This window comes from Cydia strobilella, chromosome 7 (genome assembly GCF_947568885.1).
Source record: "Cydia strobilella chromosome 7, ilCydStro3.1, whole genome shotgun sequence".
NCBI lineage: Eukaryota > Metazoa > Arthropoda > Insecta > Lepidoptera > Tortricidae > Cydia > Cydia strobilella.
In genome coordinates, this window is record NC_086047.1 from 2,234,089 (window position 1) to 2,259,217 (window position 25,129).

Consider the following 25,129-nt stretch of genomic DNA (forward strand, 5'->3'; position numbering starts at 1 on the left):
ATTTTGTCAACAGTACAAAATACGCAAAAATCTAAATTAATATAAAAGATCGAACCTTCGCGTCTATATTTTTCAGCTGCCCTTTTATACTGAGAAACTAGCTAACGACTTACCTTTTGTTTTATTCGATGAATGCCATAAAAATTTGATTTATAATTTATTCCGCTTAGAATTTATTTCATGCAAAACTTAAGTCAGAGATAAAAGGGTCAAAATTATTTTCGTTGCCTTGTTTTTTGTCCCAAAAAAATGTCACGGAGTGCTTTTTATATGAAATGAAATTTTGTTTTATTTTTTTCTCATTTAAAATACAATCTACAGCTAGAAAGACATGCGACTTATTTATTTATTTGATAGAAGATGGAAATACAAGCGTGACAGTGGTCAGAAACAAGACAACGAAAAGAATTTTGACCCAATAACGTCCGAAAGCAGAACATTAACCCACAGACGATCCGAAATAGAGTTCTTTGGCGCAAATGTACGGGAAGACCCGACCCCGGATAAACTAGGATAAGGGTAGGACGAAGAAAAATACAAAACTAAAATCAGGATACCAGATGAGTTAAAACATAAACCTTCTCGTAAATCGAAAAGTGTACAACGGCTTTATTTGTTGAAATAAAAAGTTTGTCTCTAACAATGCCACCAACAGAAATCATACGTGCTAATAGTCTTCTGATATTTTTAATAATATGCTAATAGTAAAAAGAAATATTACCTCTTAATATAATTAAGATATGTATTTTAGACATAATCGTAGAAAATGACAATTTAATCGTCTTAACGTTTTTTTATGTACATTTTTCACAATATTTTTGCAATGTTTCTTGCAACCATAATTGTTTGATTGTGAGCCGTTTATTCCATCTGTCATTTGAGTGCAATCATTTGTAATTTTATAGTACGAAATGTATCATTTCTAAGGTAACATCAATAAAACAACTTGTTAAAGTTCGCTTTACTACAGTAAATTTAATATTAGTTCGTAAAACAAGGTTTTACTAAGTCTTCACAGCAAAAACTAGGGTAAGTTCTCGCAAACCGCAAGTAATATCATAGACTGGAAAACCAAAGTGAAAAATGTAGGCACATCATCGTCCTTTCAAAATAATTACAATTCGGAACTAGTTATTACAACTTTGACCATTTATTTATTTGAAGAGATCATTATTACATAAAAAAAGATTATCAAGTGACTGGAAAACCAAAGTGAAAAATGTAGGCACATCATCGTCCTTTCAAAATAATTACAATTCGTAACTAGTTATTACAACTTTGACCATTTATTTATTTGAAGAGATCATTATTACATAAAAAAAGATTATCAAGTGTTGAAATTAAACTGACGGGAAGATTTACTCGCATCATCGCAGTGCCAAGACAGTCGTACCCTGGTTAGCAAAATGACGTATAATGACGTCAGCGACGTCATAATGACGGCATTATTACGTCATTATGACGTCGCTGACGTTATTTTACGTCATTTTGCTACCTGGGTATTTTTTACACAAATTACCAGTCTATTGTAATATGGTGGTACCTTGGAGGATATAACCAAACGGAATAGCCATATACAGGCGTTCCCCTTTGTCGAAACTATGACTAATGGTCATACACATTGTATGGACTGACGTTTATCTGATATGGCTATTTTTACGTTACGTATACATTTGATGACCTGCCCATCCCCCGCAAAAATTGTCACTGTTTTGCACAGGAAATTACAGACAAGGCGTCTCCATTTGGTAAATCCTCCAAGCGTAGTACCTCTACTTAAAATTTAATCATTATAAGCAAGGGAACTTATTTGTAGTGTATCTCGCTCGCGCTAAAATATTTGTACGAGCACTATCCACTGCGTGTTATATCAAATCAAGTTATATTTTACAGTTTTTTACCAGCATTTACTTGTAATTTGTTAGGAAGAAATATTAAATGTGTACAAACACAAATTTAATTCTAAAATTCTTCTCCTTTTTCAATGTTTCCGAAGTCATAACCTACTTACAAAATAACACATGACGTCATCGTTTTCTCCAATTGAGACTCTCAGTCTATTCTGGGAGTAATCTCGGAGTGTTACACCTAAATCACGTTTGTTAATATAAGACCGGAGATAATTTATCACGTGCCGGATTGCGTAGGCGCGATGAGCAGGCCCAGGGCTAGTGTTAACAGGATTACGCTCGGTGATGACACGTCGCCTGAGCTCTTTACTGGAACAATAACAGTTGTGTGAATATAAAAACTGAAGACACACATAAATTCAATTGTTTCACTGAATAAAAGTCATCTGTGTGTAGGTGTTAGTTCAAACACAACACGTACATTTTCATGATACTGATAATAAATCAATACATTTTGATAAACATATTGCTATTTCCCTTTTTATTTTTGGATATACTGTCAGCATCACACTGTGAACGGGTTCCAGCAGGCGTTCTACATCACTCAGCTCTCCAAAAAGGGCTTCTCGTGGTGGATCTATATCCCCAGTATCCCCACACAAGCCTATCAAAAGATCGGGATTAGGATTAGGCCTGTGAAATCCAAAATGGAGATACAAAAAAATTGTACAAATTTCATATCAAACATGTAAATCTAAATAAATAACAATACTTCCGCCCATTAAGATAATTTATTATCAATTCTGAGGCTTAAAACGTTAACCAGGGGTCGTAATCGCGTCGATACAGTTTTGCAAAGTTGTCACAGCTGGGCTCCATTTCCGTCAACCCGCGTTAGTCGTCCGGAGCGAAATTACTTTCTCGCAAATTGCCGAATAGGGCGCTTCAAGACATACGACACCATTTTGCAGCGATACAGTTGCGATTCAGTCGAGAAATTTTTGATATTCTCTGGATAGGCTATTGCTGCGGCTCAATTGTGATATAGTATCGATGCAAACGTGAACCAGCCGCGTTTCATAAAATGACAGGACAATTCGAGTTTTAGTTATTAGATCTGTTTCCATTTAGATACTGGTATGATACTGAGCTGCCAAAAGTCGCCTCCGTGTGTAATCGGTCTTATGGCTTCATGCTGGCAGCATTGACCGTAAACAAAAAAAATGCGATTTCACTTTCACTGGTCTTCGAGTGGGTGTCTAATATGTCAAGCAGGAGCAATACCGGTCGTACAGTGGTATATAAGAAGTCAATAGTCTTACCGAGCAACATGGCCTCTTTGCTGTCTGCCAGCTGGCTGTTCCCAACAACAGCCTCGCTGCCTTCTCTCCAGGCAGGCGCGACCCGCGCCGTGCACCGCACCTGCATAGTTTTCCCCACCGGCACCCGCAGGCCCAACGCCGACGACATCAGCCCGTGCGCATGCAGCGTTGGTGGGTACTCCACTAGGAGCTCCGGGTCTGTTACCTTGACAAAAAAAGTAAGGAACTTTTTGTTCACGGAAATAAACAGATGCTTAAGGAAACGGTAAATTAAAGGAAATTTCTTTGATTATTCGAACCGGATACATATTCTAGGCCCATAGCAAGAACATAAATTATCAAATTAATTTCTTTCAACCCTACTAAATAAATTTGTTCACATTCAGTGCCGGCGCGTGCTACGCGCTACGAGCGTAGCCGATAACATGCAAAATCTCGAATATCTAACTGTCAAAAAAAAATTTTTGTGACACACTTTTATTGCTAACTGTACTTCTTCTCGTTTGCATGTCTATCGAGTACTTCTTGAGACCTTTATAATGAGCCTAAACTTGATGTGTTTGTGTTTTTCCATCGAGGAGTTCCTTTGCCTACCTACCGACTGCATCATCAGAACACCTCCATGTTAGCATATTATTGCATTGTCACCGGAATTACGACAGTAATCCAAATTTCAACTGAATCAGATACCGGGAAGTGGTTTAAATTTTAGTTACAAGATTTGAAGCACTATATACAAAGGTAGGTAGGTATACTATACGCAGTGAAGCTAAATAAAAGTGTGTAAATAAATAAATAGTTACCTTTTCCCCATCGATGTCCCAACTGAGCACGGCTGCTGGGTATGACCTACCCGACGTGCAGTTTAGAAATATTGAATGCCCTCTTCTGTTCTCTTGGTCATTTCCAGTTATTTTGGGACCCTCCCTTGGTAAATCTAAAAGACGGAAGCCATGGTTAAATAATAGATACGCAATAAACGTAAACCTCGACCCAGATTGTGATACTTAACAGATAGAACTATTTAAATACCGTAAATTCACCAAACAGTTCAAAAGTTTCCAACTAGTCCAAAATTAACTCGAATATATTCAGCTGTTATTTGAATGTCGTATTTCTACAAATTATTTATTTATTTTGTATAAAGAAAAAACTCAAACAAATCTAAAAACAACATAATTTTATTTTATTTATTCTTACATGGAGAACCAACAACTATAACTGTGCTAATGACGACATAAATAGTGATACAGAGCCAATTATAGGGTCTCACATTTAGCAGCATGATAATATTTAACATTAAGTAACACGCACAATCTTACATGGGCACGTGCAATAATATCTTAAAAACATTATGTATTAAATACTAGAACTGATTACTTAAGCTGGATCAAGTTACAGAATAATACTGAACTCGTAAACCATATAATAGCTGTAGTACTGGATATAAATAAGTAGAATACTTACAAATAACCTCTAGTTTTCCTTCTCCTGCAGCCGAGGAGAAGCTTGGTGCTTCTGCAGACACCTCGCAACGGTACAGCCCCGAGGTCTTCAGCATCACTTGGTGCAAGATCACTTTGCGGTCATCTGACTTAGCTACCTAAAGAAACGACAAAATTCTTGTGTTTACATTACATAATCATCTTATCACAGGGTTTCAAAATGTGATAGGTTTGACAAATCAATCGTACTTTAACGATTATACAATATTGCCTATTAAGCATATCGTATAATACAAATTCGTTCGTTTAATTTTGTAATTTTTTTTTTTTATCATTTATTATATACAACACATAGTTCATGATCAGCAACGCAGGCTTCGTCAAGTGCTTACAACAATAAATCAGCTACAGGCTTCGTCACCTGACAAATGATATAATCCGCAATAGGCTTTGTCAATCTTAAACACTAAATTAAACTAGGCCAAGTCCCCACTTCGGACCGTAGCCGGTCCAAAAGTCCCAATTTTGTAATTAAATATACTGGTAAATAGTGAGCGCCATGTTTGTAAATTTCCAATAACTAAATGAACAAAAAAAATTATTTGATTATTTAACCTTTCGTATGCTTAGTAGCAAATCTGCTCCATATATATTCAACTTAAGCATGAAGTTGTCATGATTGCTATTGGCAATTTTTTGACATGCGCATACGAAAGGTTAACCTGCTCACGATATTTCACGAGAATCGGTTGCGAATTACGACCTATAGAATAGCATTCGGACATACGAAAGCATTATTATTCTACTTTTTACTTTTCTGTTTTCATTCTTGCATTCGTTTTATATGGGTGCTTGTCTGAAAAAAAAACCCTAGCCGAAACGGTACCCTTTGCTTCACTCGGTTAATTATTTATAGCTTAAATCCTACAATGGCGAGTCGCTTCATTCTATATTTCGATATATATAATATATGTATTGAAATATAGAATGAAGCGACTAAAACAGCCTGGCTGTTTTTATAGATAACTTAGCAAGTTTTTTTATAAAACGATGAACAAGATTTTTATGAGCCGTCAATTAAATGTCACGACTTTAAAACTACTGATTTAAAAAATAAATGTCGTCGTCTCAGCAATTTAGTTGAAGATTTCCAACTTCACCAAGTCTAAAGAGACAAGCTGAGTTAGCCGTCGACTGTCGTGTGGTAGATTAGATAGTGGCACGTGCTCCGGCAGTTGGCAACTTGACAATTATAGCAATTAGACCTGATTATTTTAAGAAATTTATATTTTTTACTTAATTGTGAGATTTGAATAAGACAGATATTGAAAAGGCGCGAGATGTGTATTATAAAATATTGTGTGTATATATATTATGTATATATTCTAGCTGCAGACCGTGTTAATACCAGAGATATGCATTATTCGAATAGGTTTTTATTTGAATAATCATTCGAATAAACAATAATTCACGATTTTCTTATTCACGAATGATTTATTCGCGGATGATTTATTCGATTAGCGAATAAATCATTCGACCGCTTTTCAAATGACGAATGATTTATTCGTTATAACTCCACGAAAAATATTAAAATTATTTGGCTTATGCCGCTCAAATAAACAACACGAATAACAAAACGTTTAATATGACTCGTTTTTACTGTATATTTGTTCTGACACATTAAAGATTGTTAAGGGTTAATTCTTCGCTTCGTTTAGGATTCAATTGTACGCCCTCGCCGTAAATATGTCATTTTGCTCCCTTGTGACACAATCTACTATTGTGTTATAATCATACTTTCGAACCATTGCTTGGGTAACCAATGTTTTATTTCTATTTTATTTACTTTAAAAGAATTGAAACCGATTTAACAGACCAAGCGCTTAATGGTACATTTGAAACGATACAAAAAATAATTTCATATAAGCAAAGTACACACGATTAAGTCCCATTCAAATTGTTAGAAAAACAAAACAAAGATCGGTTTTGAGATAATACTAAATTCGTCTATCACGTAGAAAAACTAAAAGAAATAGAAAAATAACGAGATTGCCTAAAATTCAACAATCCTGAATATAAATAAGTAATTTTAAATAGAAATAATCTCATTAAGGTATACTCCAGCAACGCTCGGGATGGCAGTGCCTGAGGGCCTACCGCGATCCAAATTCGACGTGTTGCCTCTCTGTCGCACTTGTAAATTCGTACGTAAGTGTGATAGGGAGGCATCACTTCGAACGTGGTTTGCAGTAGGCCCTCTGAATAGTCGAGGTCTTATTTTATAAGACAAAATACTATTCTCGGACAGATTCTATTGTCTGGGTTTCGGCTGAATTTTCTTCTTTTCTCATTTTCGAATCGATTGTTATCTCTATTAAATTGGAAATAATGTTTTTTGCAGTGACAATAGTTATATCCACGATAATACGAGTAGATGTCTTGATATCGTTAAGAAGGTTCTTCAATACCGAATCGTGTAATTTAATTTTAGCATTCAAATATATCATACGTACGTATTCATGTAAATTGACAGCTTAACAATAAAATTAATCGTGTACTTACCTAATGCTATTATGAAAAAAAAAAACTAAATCTATTCGCTGTAGTTTTTAATTAACGCTTTCTTAAATAGATTTTTTTAATAAAACGAAGCTTGTGATTTTTGATTGCTTCCATCGTAATTAAAATTGTCAACAATGAAAATACGGTCAGAAAATAGTTACATCTGACAGAAATAATGTTGCATTACTTTTTCTCATACTTTTTCTTTATGAAAAGCAATCTTCTTACTTCAGTACAACTTAGGTAAGCACTTTACTCTGTAATGCTCACGGTCGTCTAAGTTATTTATGACACGATCGTATAAAAAACATGTTTTTATTACCCTCTGTTGTACACTGCGTCAAACGGGCAATTTATCGGTATAAATAGTTGTCCCAGTGCCATTTTGCTCAGTGAAGTCACGTAATTAACACCTAGAACATTTATTTAATTTTCCTAGTCTCCCTAAGTAGGTATCATCTACAATAAAATGAAGGTTTATTCTTATCTTTGTTTCTCAATTATATACTGCTGTTTTGCATGCTCCAATTAGGTACTTCCTCTAATATCAAATAAATTCTATATTTTATTTGTATATAGGCCAAGCAATAAGAAGGTATAGAGGGAAATGCTAGGAACACTATTTTTAACTTCGTAGCTTTGTTTGGACTAGTTAGGAGGTGAACATATCAAAAGTCCCCGGCCGTAACCCTGGTGCTGGAGGGGAGAGGGGGGTTTGAAGGTTCCATTTTTCGGTTTTTTGATTATATCTCGGAAACTATGCGTCTGAGCGCTAAGACGTGTTGATATTCACCTCCTAACTAGTCCAAACAAAGCTACGTAGTCAAAAATTGTGTTCCAAGCATTTCCCTCTATACCTTTTTTTGGGCATTTATTTCCTGGCCTAATATGCCAAAATTCTGGATATAAAATTACGCAACGTGCGTGAGCAGGTCGTTTACAAAGGTTAGGTACCGATTTGGTGTCAGATTCGGCCCAATTGACGAGAGTGGCAAGGGCAGAGTATTGTGGAAGGCTTATGGAAGTTGTTCTAGCTTAGCCGATAGTGATGAAGTAATTACATATTACATGTTTGGATATCACCAAAGATAATTAAGTAGACATAGTGCTCACTCCAAACATCAGTTTTGTTACCAAAAAGTCTATTATTTTTCTAGCGTCAAGTAGCGGAATTATTAGTAGATATGTCACTCGACACTAGATATGTCACTTGTGTCGCGACTGACGAAAGTGTATTGCTCAACATATTACGACTAATATTATAAACAGAAGGATTTTATTTTATTTTATTTTTCTTTATTGGGGAAAAAAACAGACATAGGAAGATAATATAAAACGAAGAGAATGGTTTTTACATTAATAGGTGCAACCTACATCCTGAGACAATTCCCACTAAGATTTATAAATCAAGAGTGTATAAGTGGCATTGTCATCGGATTGAGGTACTTATAACATGTGTGGTAGGTATAGTAGATAGGTACTAAACTAATAATGATACACTGACGATTATAGTAGTAATTACAGTGCTGACAAGATTCGATCACATAACATTTGAGAACTACACATTTATTATGATGAATGTAAGGCTAAGTTTGTATTGGGCCAAAATTATTTCGTTAATATGATGAAACAAAGTTTAAGGAAGTAGGTACATAATGCTTCATAACAGTAAGTTTACTTTACGTTTGAAATTTGCACGATTTTCGTTAAAAATGTCAACCGAGACCAGGTCGTTATTGTACATTTGACATATTCTGCGAAGCGGAGCACGGACTCCAGCGTTGTTCGATGCAGCAGGCAACGCGAACAGGGCTTTCGTTCGTGTTCTATAGGTAGGAGCACGGAAACCAATACAATCTAGCAGTTCTGGACAGTTATAATGACCCCTACATATGTTGAACAAGGCAACAGCGTCCTGGGCGTTACGTCTGCTAGTCAGAGTTTTGAGTTTGTAACGTTCGAGGAGCTTGTCGTATGACAATGGAGCATGGGTCATTCTATAATGAAGAGCTCTCAGGAATCGTTTTTGAACGGCTTCAATCGCGTTTTTGTAAATTTTGTAATGGGGGTTCCAAACTTGCGAGGCATATTCAAGGTAGGGGCGGACTAAGGAGTTATATAACAACAAGTAGGATGAGGATTTTTTTAGTGGTTTGGCTGCCCTAAGAACGAAACCTAACATTTGATATGCTTTGGTTGTAATTTTATGAACGTGTTGATCGAGAGTAAGTTTTTCATCTAACGTAACCCCTAGATCCTTAACATGATTAACTTCCTGGACAGGTTCTCCTCCTATGTTGTAATTTGTTAGTATTTTACATTTGTTTTTTGTAAAAGTTATATGTACGCACTTATCATAGGCTAGATACAGTTTGTTGGTTAGACAGTAGGCATGGAAGCGGTCCAGATCATCCTGGATAAGTTTGCAGTCGCTTTGGTCTTTCACAGCTTTGTAAATTTTCAAATCGTCTGCAAACAAAGCAAAGTTACAGTTCAAAAAGCACTCATTAATGTCGTTAATAAACAAGGAATACAGCAACGGCCCCAGTATAGATCCTTGGATTACCCCAGATGGCACCAGGGATGCTCGAGATTCGAAGCCGTTTATGGTTATTTTTTGTGTGCGATTATCCAGGTACGAAGCGAACCATCTTAGTAGGTTACCTTTGATGCCATTATACGCTAGCTTACGCAGTAGCAAGACATGGTCGACCTTGTCAAAAGCTTTACGAAAGTCTGTGTAGACCACGTCAACCTGAGTCCGCTTGTCCATAGAGGTAAAAAGAAAGTTCGTATATACAAGGAGGTTCGTTAATGTCGATTTTTGTTTCATGAAACCATGTTGTTGAGGTATAATGTTATTTTGTACCAGTGGATAGATTACATCGTGGATTAGGGATTCTAGGAGTTTGGGGATACATGATTGTATAGAAATAGGCCTGTAGTTGTTTATTTGAGATTTAGACCCGGATTTGTGAATAGGAGTAACATAGGATATTTTCCAGCATTCAGGAAATATTCCCTCTATTAGGCATTTATTGAACAAAATTACAAGTGGGAGTATTATTGCTGGGGATGTATGTTTGAGAAAATAGGGGCTAATTTTATCAGGACCTGGGCCTTTGTTGGCGTCCATTTGACGGAGCTTGCGCTTGATATCTGCGCCGCGTATGAGTATGCCGGGGATAATATTAGCATACGATGAACATGGAAGGTCGTCGAAATCGGATATATTATATTTACTTTTATTTTCGAATACTGAGCTAAAAAACGTCGAAAATAGTTCGCATACATCATTCGGGGTGCTGGCAGAGATATTGTTCAAAGACATGGTATGAGGGTAGTTTGATTTAGATTTTTTTAAGGATGAAATATATGCCCAAAAAGATTTAATGTTAGTCTTCATCGCGTTTTCAGTGTTATCGGTATAATTACGGAGGCACGTTATCATCATATTTTTGCAGCGTGTCCTTAACAGAGAGAATTCTCTATAATCCCTAAGGGACTGGTACGTCTTCCACTTTAGCCAAACCTTTTCCTTACGTTTGAGTGTTTTAATAAGTGCTTTTGAGAACCATTTGGGGTAAGCAAGATTTTTATTTTTACAGAGAGGGACATAACTATCAATTATTTTATTAATTATGTTATAAAATTTGGTAACAGCATCATTTGTTTGTAATGCATTTAATTCAGCCGACCAGTTTGTGTTATTTATTTCGTTAATGATTTTCGGGTAGTCAGCTTTGTAAAAATTATATTTTGGTACGTTCGTTAAGGACAGTGTGGGAGCAAGTGCCAGACTAATATTAAATTGAAAGGGTGGATGGTGCATATCCATATTGCTCAAAACTACATCTGGAGGGGAGAGGTTACAGTCCATATTTGAAAATAGCAGGTCTAGTGTTCTATTATTCTGGTTGGTCAGATAATTGTATTGTAGCAGGCCGAGGAGATTACTTGTATCAAGCAGATGTTTAGAGGCTTCACTAGGGGTAGACTGTAACTGGGCCCTAACCGAACCCTGGGCCGCAACCCATTTTAAATCAGGTAAATTATAGTCCCCTACTATGCAAATTTTACTGTTAGGCTCTAAGTCGCATATTCTTTCGAGATTTTTGAAGTGTTCAAAGTATATATCTTTATGTGACGCGGGAGGGATATAAACAACACATAAAATCAATCTAAAGTTAGCGGTAGGTATGACTAAAAAGAGATCCTCGGCGCCTTTTGATTCATAGTTCGCGTATCGGGTCGCCTGCATGGATTTCCGCACTCCAATAAGAACCCCACCACCGTCCTTTTTACGGTGGGTACAAAGGTCGCGGTCCCGCCGGTGAACAACGTAGTCGCTACCTAGTACCTCGGCATCTAGTATGCCAGATTTTAACCATGTCTCAGTTAACAAAATTACATCATATGAGGAGTTTAATACGTTGAGTCGTAGGTCCACCAGCTTAGAACGCAATCCACCGCAATTTTGGTAGTAGAATGATATTGCACTTTTACCGTTTATTATATCTATATGTATATAATTTATAAATCAAAGCAATTTCTAATAATAAATGCGCGGTGGTTTTTGCGTAGCTGGGACCCTCGTAGTGACACAACAACATAAATGTGGTACGATAGGTATAATATGTTATTTGTGCTTGGTAAACATCAAAAGTATATTTGTACATATTTAAATAGCAATAAGCAATATTTAATTTTTTAAGTAACAGTTTTGTTATATACGAGTATAGTGCATTATTACAATATTTAGTGGTGGCCAGTGTGGTTATATTTATTATAAACTTAAATCTATCATAACTAACATTCATTCGGAGGCTTTTGGGCCAAACAACAAACACAGGTGAATGTAAATAGACGCGTCACAAACGATCTAGGTCTGATTCGGTTTTAATTGCAAGTATACGAGAATCATCGGTCTTACGCATAAGTATTGTTGCATTTTTAACCCAAATCCACCTGTAGTTTTTGTTTTTCCTTATTTCACGGGCCTTAGCGTATAGAATTTTGTTTTTTAAGGTTAAATGTTCGTTAATGTATATGGGAGATGCAGCCGCCACCGTCTCAGCTGCTGACGATGCATCGCTGCTGCAGCCGGCGGCCTCGAACAGTTGCCCGGCCGTCAGTCCACGGCGTACCCTTGCAGCGGCCACAAGGTCGTCACGCAGGCGGCGTGTGGTTAATTGAATTATAATATTCTTAGGCCGGTCCATATCTTTGTTGTGGGGGACACGGTGGACATCTTTGATGTGATTATGTGTTAGTGTTGTGCCCAAAACATTACCTAGGGCGAAAATAGAGTTCCTGTCAACCCGGATATAATATTAGCTGAAAATCGTTGAGCATTAGACTTTACGTTCGTCGCGACATCTATTGTCGAGTATAGTTTGAATCTTCTCAAATGTTTTTACGCCAAAGACCTTAATCTGCTAAACAAGTCATTGTTTCTTTTATGTGAGCTTATGGCCTTGGGCTTGAGCGCATGGCACGCGCTCAGACAATAGTTTCTTTAAAAATCAATTGAGAATACTCAAACTATAGCAGTACTGATAATTCCGCTACTTGACGCTAGATGTCGACTACGAAAATAATAGTATTATTGGTAACAAAACTGATGTATGGAGTGAGCTTGTCTACTTAATTCTATTTGCTCTCACTGAAACAAATATTTACATCTACTTTGATCCCCTCTATCTTATAGGCGTGCTTCGGCGGGTCGAACTTGGGCATATAACGGTAGAACTCCTCGTTGTCGCGGTACCACTTGACGGAGTAGAGCGCGTCGTCGCCCAGGTCGTAGTCGCAGTCCAGCTGCGCCGGCTGCCCGCGCACGCGGTACGCTGGCACCGACACGCGCACCATACGAAGCGGTAACGATTCTGTAACAAAGCATATGCTGTTAGAAGTATTAGAACAAATTAAATTATTTTCAGAAAATACTCTTTAATTTCTAAAGTTGATTGAACTTTAAAGTTAATTTTAATATTTTTAATGAAATGTAGTATTATAGTTTGAATGTATATAGGATTGTATCTGATATGTGATATATGGATTCCGAATTGTCCGAAATAAATATTTTTTTTTATTTGTTTTTATTTCAAGTAGAATAACTATTATATAAATTATAAACTGAAATAAATATCATATACTAAGAAAAAGTGACCAAGGCCTCCAGTGCCCTAGGCTGGAATCGAACCAGCGTCCTCTGACTCTGACTCTGACTGACTGGAGACCTTGGTCACTTTTTCTTAGTATATGACATTTATTTCAGTTAAAACATATGTTGTCTGCGAATCAAATCAGAACGAGAATTTGACATTTTCTGAAGCATCAAAAGTATAAGTCTTCCCACAACGGTAAATGTCGCTGCGATCCTACTTTAAGCGTAGACAGGAGAGAAGTATTTTAAAGATGTTACAGAAGAGAAATCAAAAAAAGATTCGGTAGAGTTCAGGGTTCCTCGCTCCTTAAAAACCAGTACTTGGAGATAAGTTTTGCAACAGACAAATATGAAACAAAGAGTTGGCCTATCAAATATGCTTTTTATACTATATTTCCATATACAATGTTTGTCCAGAAAACATTTGCTTTCTTTTAAAATTTACTTATTAAAGTTGTAAAGTAAAGTATTAAAGTTTAAAAATTTAAATATTGTATAAAATATTCGTAAGTCGTTTCTAGCCCACGCCGAGATAATTAAAGTTGAAATCATTTTTTAATAAGTTTTAAAAAGAAAGTAAATGTTTCCATGACAAACATTGTCTGAGGAAATATAGCTTCAAAAACTTATCACCATACATGTCACATAGTATTGTGATAAGTATGCCAACTTTTTGTTTCTTATTTCTCCATTGCAAAACTTAATTGCCTAGTGAATAGTATTATTATCTCCTTGGATATCACGGGCCTATGCATCCCGGTCTATTGATAGGCTTGCGTGGGGATATAGATCCAACACGTAGAGGCCCCTTGGAGAGCTTTAATGTCATGTAGAACGCCTGCTAGAACCCGTTCACAGGCGCAACAATAGACACCCATGAACCGGTCGCAGCAGGCATTGGGACTATTGCAGAAAAAGTGAACAGTATACCGGTATATGGATTGAAGTTTGGGTGGACAATGAGACTGGGCTATTGTAAAGAACTCCGGACACCTGCCATAACAATGTTAAAACACGTTATCGAGGCAGGTGGTGACTTGCCGCTGACTAGATGGGCCCCTGAAACTGCCGTCGTGAAGACGACCAGGAGCAACACCGGTGTGAGCGGCTCAGGGGTGTCGAGAGGTGTGCGCCGCTTTCTACCCAGTGACTGTTAACAGCCACTGTGCCAACTCGCGTCTTATGCATCTTTCACTTCCACCCCTGGAGCATATAGCTCTTACGACTCCCCTCTGGACGGCCAATGAAGGCAAGCCAGAGCTGAGAGTATTATTATTACTATTATATAGGTAGTCTTATTTATTCCTTAATTTAAAATACATTAAAATATTAAAAATATACATAACAATTCGTAAATAATTTCACGTGCAAAATAATTTAGAACAGCAATTTGACCTATGACCTATGTATATAAAACTGTAATGTAAAATTTAGTTTTTGTATTGAATTTCAACACGTTTTATTCCAAGACAAATGCTTAAAAAAATTACACGGAAACTTGACTGTATTAGGAAAGGCCGACTACATCCAAAACCTTAAAGTTTAAACTTGGCATGATAGAAAAAATTATGAATACATATTTTCATTATTTATCTCATTTATTTTTAATTGCATATCTTTGCCATACAAACGTAGTGACAGGTAAAGCCGAGTATAAAATACCTAGTGATGCAGCCGAGCAAAATTTGAAACTAAAGTATACTTTCAGAATTACTGAGGTAAAATGTTAAAATACGCGATCGCCAAATCTTCCGTTGCATGATCCGCACGGCACATCTTTGTTCCATTCAAATTTCCTAGTTTTACGCCCCTCTCTTACAGTATTTTTTACAATGCAAGTGCTCGAAAAGTGCGTTTCCTACGGAGCCATATCATGCGGAAAGTACTACTTTCCCCACTAGTGCTTTTGTTTTCAATTTTTTTACAGTACATATGGTGCTACTTTCTCGCACTAGTGCGTTAAAGAGCACTTTTCGTGCATATGTCGAAAGCTTAAAGGGCCATATGTACTGTAAAACGTTGTACGATACACATGCGAATAGGTAATTCGCAACTCGTGTCGATTTAAAACACTCCTTTTAATAATTAAACTTATTTGCCATGATATGTTTTTTATTTACTCGCACAATGCATAGTAAAACATTGTATGATACACGTGCGTAAAGATGATTTCAGACTCGTATTCCTTTATACACTCGCTCGCTTTGCTCGCTCGTGAATAAAATTCCACTCGTCGGAAATCATACACTTTCCGCACTTGTTGCATAAATAGCTATTATTTATTTATTTTTCTTTGTAATAGTCTACTACTATTATTAAAATAACAAAATTAATAAACACCACGCTCTGAGCCGTAATGAAAAATAAACACTTGACTGAGCGGTGAGCAAATTAAATCTATTCTATCTACGTTTATTTCCCCGGAGTGTCTACAAACTGGACTGTGCAACAATTATTTAAGACAAGTACCTAATACAGGGGGAAACCTTGTTTAAACCTTAGCTAACTTTAGCTTAGTCTGTGAAGTTCTCGCTAAAGTTGACTAAACACGCCAACTAGATGTTTGTACGAGTAGTTTGTGGTATTCTAGGATCAGATTGCAGGTCTAGGCTGTTATTGTAGCTATTAAGGGGTGTTCGTTAGTAATTGAGGGAAATGAAGGATGTGGTACGTGAAGCCTGGGCAATACGCATAATGCGGGGAAGAAGAATAATTATAAGTTTTATTTGGTCATTGGCATATTTATTTAAGTATAATTTGTGATACTAGTTTTTTTTCATAATTTACAAATAACATTTTAGTTTTGTTCATCGATCTAATATCGGTATTATGGGCATAAATAATATGGGCAAGACGGATAATTATTACAGACTGTTTTATTACAGATGTTTTTTCAGATGGTTTTCAATTACAAAAGAAAGCGTGAGAGGGTATTCTGATCAGAAAAATCGTTAGAGCTAGAGGTAAAATCAGTAAAAGAAGAAGGAAAATTAATAAATTCTGCCGCGAAAAAGTTTGGGATCCCATTTACTATTTTGCAACGACCTTTAAAATCAGGAAGTGTCTTGAATGCCAAAATTGGGCGTATGAAAAGTGCACATCATAAGCAGTTGTAGCTACTTTTGTGACGAATGCCAAGACTGATTGTGTTATTTTTAATTTATCCTTTTTGCCCTAGTGGCATATCCGTTTTGCCCGACCCCTACGGGCAAAAAGGATAATAAACACTTTTTTATTTTAGTTGTTTTAATAGAAGAAATTGTTTGTTTTTTATAGCTGTTTCCAAAGCTTATGAAACAACGTAGAAACTAAAAGTAAAAAAAAGTTATATTTATTATATACTTGTATTTTATTTTGTCTCTTTCACTTAACATATGCGTTTTGCTCGGGCCTCCCCTACATGCATTTTATCTCAAATAATTAGGTAAGTGCTGCAATAACGATCCCAAGATAATTTGGAGAAAAAGTTGTGCAGTGAGGATAATTTTTATGTAAGTAGCCATTGATGAGCTTAAGATAATAAGGAACACTTCAACATAAAAAAAAAACATTATTGTGGAAAACATGTGTTACTGTTTATACTGTTGCATTTTTGAAGTAAGTAAGTATTTTAGTTTATTTTCATTATTCCAGTACGCACAATACGTACGTATTATTTTTTATTTGTTTTTGCAGTTTCGTATAATATTAATGATATTTTAAATATTTCTTGTTTAGTTTTAAAATATTTTTCAAATGGTTAGTAAATGTGTTTAATTAACGTACATAATTTTTGTATATTTGTATTTCATACACAATGTATGTTGTTAACAATAAATAACTTTTACTCTAACTCTTTGCTACATAGGAAAACGACCACGGACAATATTTCACATGCAATCTTTTACATTTTAGATATGTGTAATTTAGTATGTAGTAATTTGACGTTTACACTTCCCACTCTCAGTCAATGCAAAATCTGTGCAAAATTAGCTTGGTCCGATTCTAGATAGTCAATCTAAATAGGTATGAAAACTTTAAAATATCGCCGTAGACTTGTATGGAACCACGGTCCCCAGACATCTGGCGTGGATTTCCTATCTTCATTCTATGCGCGACAACAGCAGGATTAAAATATTGAAGAGGGAATTCCAATGGACGCCTTTCGACGCAGGTATCATATTTCACTGTTCAAGAATGGATTTACTAGAATATTTGCTTAGAAATGCCCGTTTTCTCTACATTCTCAAGATACCTTATGGTTCGTGAATTAAATAACAGGATTCCACTTTATCTTCTTAATAGAAAGCATATGAGTTTTACTTTTCTCCTGCACATTGCACTTGAGATATTTTGGCGCTCTAAAACAAAGAAAAAGGAACAACCGGGTCTATCGCGAGTTTATTTTATTACCTTTATTTATCGATGTTTCGACACAGGTTTCACTGGTCGTGGTCGCGGCTAACTTATGTCCCAGTAAAATGTCAAAACAGAGATTTGTGTAACTACCCGACGAAAAGTGTACGAAAAAGTTTGGGGTAGGCGGTAGATATCACATTTTTAAACCTCCCACTACACATAAATAATAATAATAATAAAATAAAAATGTTATTTATTTAGGTATCAACCCATTACATTAAGTATTAAGTATAATTATTATATTAATCTAATTTATACATTCTACATTCTAATCTATATTAAATTATACTATTCTAAACTAAACTAATTATTACCTAATTTAACACTAATTAAATATTTACAGCGGAGGCCTTGCTCATACAGTAGGTTGCGTACACTACGCTAACAATGCTGTTCAACGATTCGCTCACTCTCCCGACAAACGACCATAACACATTATGTTAATTATTGTCAATAGTTCGACACGCAACACACAATATCCACGCATCCGAAACACATTAATATGTGTTTAAAACGTGAAAGTTTTAGATGCTATACATAAGTATAACAAACTTATGTTCCTTAGAACCTACCTATAACATTTAGTTCATCGTAAAAATAACTGTAAATATCATAGTTTACCGATGTTCCTTCACGCTCCGCGATTGTTGAGCCACTTAGGGTCCTAGCTAAATTGATTGTTCAATACTTAGGCTATGACAAGTCCAATTTAGCTAGAACCCTAAATGGCTCAACATTCACGGAGCGTACCTGTACATGACGTTTATTAAAAATATATTCTGTAAGTAGATTTCAAGGGCTCTTTCACGAGTATCTTAAGGAAATAAAAAATACTTATACAACATTTATAAATAAAATACAACAGTCAATAATTGCGTAACAAACATTACAACAGAGATAGTTTCTAGGATAAATCATACACTAAATTTAGAGATGTAAAAGGTCCCCAAAGTCCTTGTTATATTACTTCATAGGAGAGTTGTGAATCTAAGCTAAGAGCCAAGATTTATTTTTAAATTATATCGACATCCGCTAGAAAATTGAAAGAAATCGAATTATTGCTATATTCTACTCCCATCTACTTCGTGCTCGGTAGTACGTGGTTGAAATATAAATATACTACCACGACAAGCATAACAACGGTATGTATCATTAGAACACTAGTTCCAACGTAGATACTTAGAAAAGCCAGTCGGTTAAGGGGCCCACTGACTATCAGTCCGCCGGACGATATCGGCCTGTCAGTTAGAACAAAAATTGGACAGTTCCGAACAACTGACAGGCCGATATCGTCCGGCGGACTGATAGTCAGTGGGCCCCTTTAAGATTAAAATTAAACAATACGTGTAATGTACTGGAAGCATGGGACAGTCAGTAGCGTATCAGACTACGTGTCAAAAGTATCTAGAGTTAGACTAAGAAAAGTCTACAGAGATGTTGACAGCACACGCAGTGCCAGTGTTATTTATACGTCATAATTTCATAGAAGTTTGATGTTCAAAATAACACCTGGACTGCGTGTTCTGTCGAAATCTCTGCAGACTTTTCTTGGTTTAACTCTACCATTCTATGATAACTTAACAAACAGAGATATATTTTAATATATAGAACAATTTTATTAAACTGTTGCAGATACCTTTGAACGCAAACTTTCGAGATATTGTTATTGGAAATCTAATTGGAAATACAGGGAGGCAGATACTTTTGCGGCGGCAGCATGGTGCCATTTTTATCACCTGTCACTATGCCTGTCACTTTCTCGCTTACATGCTTGCTAGAACGTGACAGGCATGATGACAGGTGCTAAAAATGCGACCGTGCTATGGCCGTTGGTGTGTTTTTTCATATGGTACTATTGATACTGACTGTACAACCAATTTTGTCAGAAAATTTTGGCTGGATTTCATCGTGTACAATCTTTAATCAATCAAAAAAGCGCTTACGTACATTGTAAAAAAGCAGTAAAGTTGATAATATGAAAATTATTTCAGAACCTTTATTACCTAAGGTAAACTTAACCCTAGATTACTATTTAGATAAACCTCAGTCCTATTATTTTATTTTTCTTTATTGGAAAAAAAAACAGACATAGGCAGATAATACAAAAAAAGAGAAATGGTTTTTACATTAATAGATGCAACACCCACTGAGACAATTCCCACTAAGATTTATAAACCAAGAGTGTATAAGTGGCATTGTCATTAAATAAAAAATAAAAATAAATATCAAATTTAAACATGACGCAAACGCTTTAAATAATATTATCTGTACTGTATCAAACTTAAAACAATAATACAGAAAAAAAAAACAATTTACTTTATAACTTGAATCCAACGGACTTTACCAAAAAATCACGATAAAAATCAAAAAAATGATAGCTCATAAGTGGATCAAAACACGCAAAATTTTTGAGCGGAAATAATTTCAACGTCTCGCGGGACTGGCTTTATATTAAGCTTTAGTTGAACCGGCATAAAATAAAGGCTCGGTGATTTAAGAGAATTTAAACCGTTTTATTAAAATACGAGTATTTAACCTGCGTTATATTTAATTTTAGATTACGTGGCGTTAAAATCTATGAACTCTGGACTAGAACAATATTATTAGAATAGTAGTGTAGTATTAAATAATATTAAATAGTAACTAATTTTTGAAATGAAATAATGCTTAACTTTTAAAATGTAGTCATATTAAATCACATTTACAATCGGGTCTATCGCGAATTTATTAATTCAATAATTAACATTTATGTGTAGTGGGTGGTTTGAAAATGTGATGTCTACCACAAACTTTAAACGCACTTTTCGCCGGGTAGTCACACAAATCTCTGTTTTGACATTTTGCTGGGACGTCAGTTAGCCGCGACCATGACCAGTGAAACCTGTGTCGATACGTCAGTAAATAAAGGTAACAAAATAAATTCGCGATAGACCCGATTGTAAATGTGATTTAATATGTGTTCAAAACGCGAAAGTTTTAAATGTTGAAATGTAGTCAATCTAAAAAAATAAAATAAAGGCCAATTTGATTAAAGATAGGTAGGTAGGGATAACAGGTGGCCATAGTTTTCAAGGGAATCGGTAACTCATCACTGTAATGTAAATTACTTTTTTTTGTAATTTAGCATGAAGCTTTTTTTATTTTCAATTTTTTTTTTCGAAAAGGCCAAAATAGCCATATATTTTTTTAGCTATGCAAAGACAGACTCACGAGGTCTTTAGCTCAAGGAGCCACTGAGTAACGTGGATTTATTGCCATACATGAAATTAAAGCATGAGCGAATGGAAGTTTTACATACACGACGGCGTCTGTTCGCGTGCCCGGGCTCAGTGAGGCGCACGCGCTGGGCTGCAAACGCTTCCTCTGCAAGAGCTATCGCTCTGTTAAATGATATGTCTCTGCGATTACCTGACGTTGACATTTTTTATCATGCGTCTTACCAAGTTATTAAAGGCATTTATCAATTTTTGAATTTAATTTAATTGATTAATATTTATTTACTTTACTGACATAATATTATATAATTGAATTTGTTTCTCTTTTTTTTTGTAACTTTGACATGTAATTTTATAGTGTAAGTGTAACATACCATGTATGATATAATAACATATAAGCGCCTTGGTTATAGACTGTAAGCTTATTTGTAAATAAATAAAATGAAAATGAAAATACAAAACTTCTACTCGCTCCTTTTTTTCTATAAATATTTTTAGCAACGAAAACTAGTATTATTAAATATTTCATGAAGCCGACAAGTAAAATACATAATCGGTAATGTTATATTTTAACTTTTTAATTAAAATCATTAGCTCGCATAATAACACAAAATCTCATATAACACAAACAAGTAGACAAAATAACAGCAAATACATTTGAGTATTCATATCTATGCGCAAATATTTACTAGGCATGTATTCACGACGCTTACCAAACGTACAAAACCAGAAAAATTGTGATCTCCAATTATAAGCAATTGTTATATATTTCAAGGCCTAGTTATATTAGATCAGCATTTTTCAATTTTTTGTTATCAAAATTTATGGGCGTCTGAGTCGGTGTGTTTAATTTGTTGTATTGCTTGTCTTTCGGTTAAAATTGACAAAAGCCGTCTAAAGTTAGACCAAGAAAAGTCGGCAGATATTTTGACAGCACATGCAGTACCAGTGTTATTTTTACGTCATAATTTTATAAAAGTTCTAATATATGTAGGTGCGCGCTTACTTATTTTTTCTTCCATTTATATACACTTAATAAAAATAAAGGCAATTTAAATTTGTCTTTAAGTTCCATGTCAAAAATTTGAATTAGTAATCACATTTTGGCCATCATTAAACAAAACGGGCAATATTTTAAAACCCAACTCAAGGTATAAGTGTGAATTCTCACTTTAAAACCTTCAAAGGTGTTTATTAGGCCCGGAAATTAGAGCGACGTGCAGGCTCGCTCAGATTCGCTCGGGACGCCTTGGCATGAACCCAGTAACTTCGTTATTGCCGACAAAGCTGTCGACGGAAAACATCCACACCGAATGCGAAATGCAAAACCGTCACTTTTTACTTACAGTGAACTATTTAGAACTGGTAATTATAATGCAGATTTAACAATGATATATTTTTTAATTGATATATTTAATGACTCCTTGACTAAATTTAAACGTCAAGTACTTTTGGTTTTAAATAAACATACGAATTAAATACAATGTAACTTTACACTTAATTGCAAATTTAATGTATAAAAAGTTTTATCTTCATTAATTAAGCCCCTGTCCTAATTTGACCCTTGTTTTTATTATTTAAGTTTAGTTATACCGTATTTTGTTTTTCTTTATTGAGCTATTAAGTGGTGGCAACTGTCTTGGTTTATGAATTATGTGTAATTAATACTCTCAGAAAAAAAGCAGATTATTTATGATCTTTAAAAACTGGACAAGTGCGAGATGGACTCGCCCACCGAGGGTTCCGTACTTTTTTTTAATATATACTACGTCGGTGGCAAACAAGCATACGGCCCGCCTGATGTTTAGCAGTCTCCGTAGCCTACTACTATTTGTTGTTTTTACTATTTGTTGTTATAGCGGCAACAGAAATACATCACTTGTGAAATTTTCAACTGTCTAGCTATCGCGGTTCATGAGATATAGCCTGGTGACAGACAGACAGACGGGCGGACAGACAGAGGCATCTTAGTAATAGGGTCCCGTTTTTACCCTTTGGGTACCGAACCCTAAAAACCCATTAATATTGGCGCCCAACGTGGGGCGTGCTTGTTGTTTATGTCCCTAACTCAGTAAACATCTACTGGAAAATCACCAGGGAAGTACACGTAACCATTTGATTTAACCAGTAGGACTATAATATTAATTATTAATCCCTTTTCAAGTCAGTGACTTGATGAACAAACTCAACCAAAACTTCGCATTGTTTTCCACTGAAAACGTTGATTACCTTGTATAAGAAGGCTGAGAACTGCTAAGACAAACATCCTCACAAAGTTCAGGAAAAGTTTTTATCACATCACATTTAAGTAAGAAAAACACTGTCATCACAAGAACATTTGTTGATTTTTTCGTCGCGTAATTTTAGAAAGGGGATATCGTCTGTCGAACGACCGTTTATCGCAGGGACTGGCTAGCTACTGAGCTTGACTTCGCTCTTCGGTTAATGCCCGCCCCGCGCCGCCCGTTCCGATTTCAAAGCCTTATGGGCTATGTCAATTAAATTATGTATTAGATAAGTTATCAATGCTATCATTGTTTAAGTATTTGTGTGACAATTGATTACATTGCATAAGTAATTGTATTTATACATTTCTGGAAAACATCGTTTTGGTTTCAGTAGATTTTTCATGTTTAGGGCTGACCTATACTAGTTTGCTCATTACTGTTTTTTTTAACGTACAGTCTTTGCTTCCTTTTTGTCTAATTGGTAATTAAAAATGATTAACGTTAGAATAGTCCGGGCCCGGCCCGAGGTATACGACACTTCAGTTTTATATAGAAACTATTACGTGACTGTTATGTATGTAAAAGGGTAGTTGTAAGTGCATGCAAACGGTGGCTGCGTCCACCGTCATTCTTGAAAATATATTAGTTCATAAATGGCTGCCTTGCGTTTCTTTGTGCGCCCCGTAAAATATTTAACAGTGGCGGCGATTCGAGTAATCCACGCGTGATTTTGAAGGAAATATGTTGTCCACTAATAATACTGTGGGATTGTTCGCGAGTTTTGATCACCAACAGCAAGATTGGACAGTTTATAAAAACAGACTGAATCAATGGTTTATCGCGAACAATATCAGTGAAGAAAAGGACAAAGCGGGGATCAAGCGACGAGCAATATTATTAAGCGCATTGAGTGAGAATACGTATCAGCTAGCGACTCATCTCGTGTTACCGGGTGTGTTAGAGGAAAAGAGCTACGATGACGTGGTCAAGGCCCTGGATGGCCATTTCACGCCAAAGCGTTGCGTGTTTGCTAAACGGTTTCATTTTTATTCGGCATCGCAGCAAACAGGCGAGACCCACGCGCAATGGGCCGCGCGGTTGAGGGGACTCGCAGCGCATTGTGATTTCCAGCACATTGAAGATACACTTCTGGATAAGTTCGTCATGGGAATGACGCCAGGTCGAGAGCGAGAGAAACTATTCTCAAAGGACGTCAGTGAACTCACGTTATCGAAGGCCATCGATTTGGCAGAAAGCGTTCGGTGCGCCCGCACCGCCACCAGCACGACCGCGGCGCCAGGACCGTCGGCGGCCGGAACCGATAATTTGTTCAAGATCGCGAATACTTCGGCAACGGAAACAGATCGTGCTAAGTGTCAAGTGTGTGGTTCTGCTAATCACCAATCGAATAAGTGCAAATTCGCGTCATATAAGTGCCAAAAATGCAAGAAAAAAGGCCATCTTCGTAGAATGTGCAAAAATTTCAAGTACATGGAGCGTGAGATATTAAAACAAAACATTATTTAGGGGACTTTCAATAACGACTGTTTCAAACGGATGTTTCCAAGGCTGCTATGAATTTTACAAATAAGTACTCATCGATGGTGCTAAACAGACAAAGAGCGCAGAGCGCGTGAAGTGATTAAATTGAGTGACATTGAGTTAACTAAGGAGTTTTACTTACTTCGTTAACTTTGCGGCGAGAGGGTTGCAACTTTGTCTAATCTGAAGGATTTCATTCAGTGAATAAGTAAGACATTCTTAAGTGTTAGGCAGGGTTTAAACATCCTATATGATAATTTAGTTTTTTTTTTCTATACCGAAGATGGCAAACAACCATATGTACCCGAGCAAGCGAAAGATTCAAAATGGGTTCGTATACTTATTTAGTGTGTTTTTAAGCGTTGCGAGTGCTTCAATTTATAATGTAACAAATTAAA

At 35.9% G+C, this 25,129-nt stretch overlaps 1 protein-coding gene and 1 long non-coding RNA gene across 2 annotated transcripts in view; both read right to left on the reverse strand.

The window, feature by feature from the left end:
• The window catches only part of LOC134742924 (uncharacterized), a 204,070-nt gene that overhangs the window by 86,184 nt on the left and 92,757 nt on the right, over nt 1-25,129 (reverse strand). The window lies entirely within an intron of this gene.
• On the reverse strand, nt 1,973-23,384 carry LOC134742895 (uncharacterized). The gene is made up of 6 exons (XM_063676084.1): nt 23,191-23,384; nt 12,862-13,067; nt 4,640-4,775; nt 3,976-4,109; nt 3,173-3,377; nt 1,973-2,219 (listed from the first exon to the last, which is right to left on the reverse strand). The coding sequence occupies exons 1-6, from the start codon at nt 23,225-23,227 to the stop codon at nt 2,128-2,130; spliced, it is 810 nt and encodes a 269-aa protein (XP_063532154.1). The 5' UTR covers nt 23,228-23,384; the 3' UTR covers nt 1,973-2,127.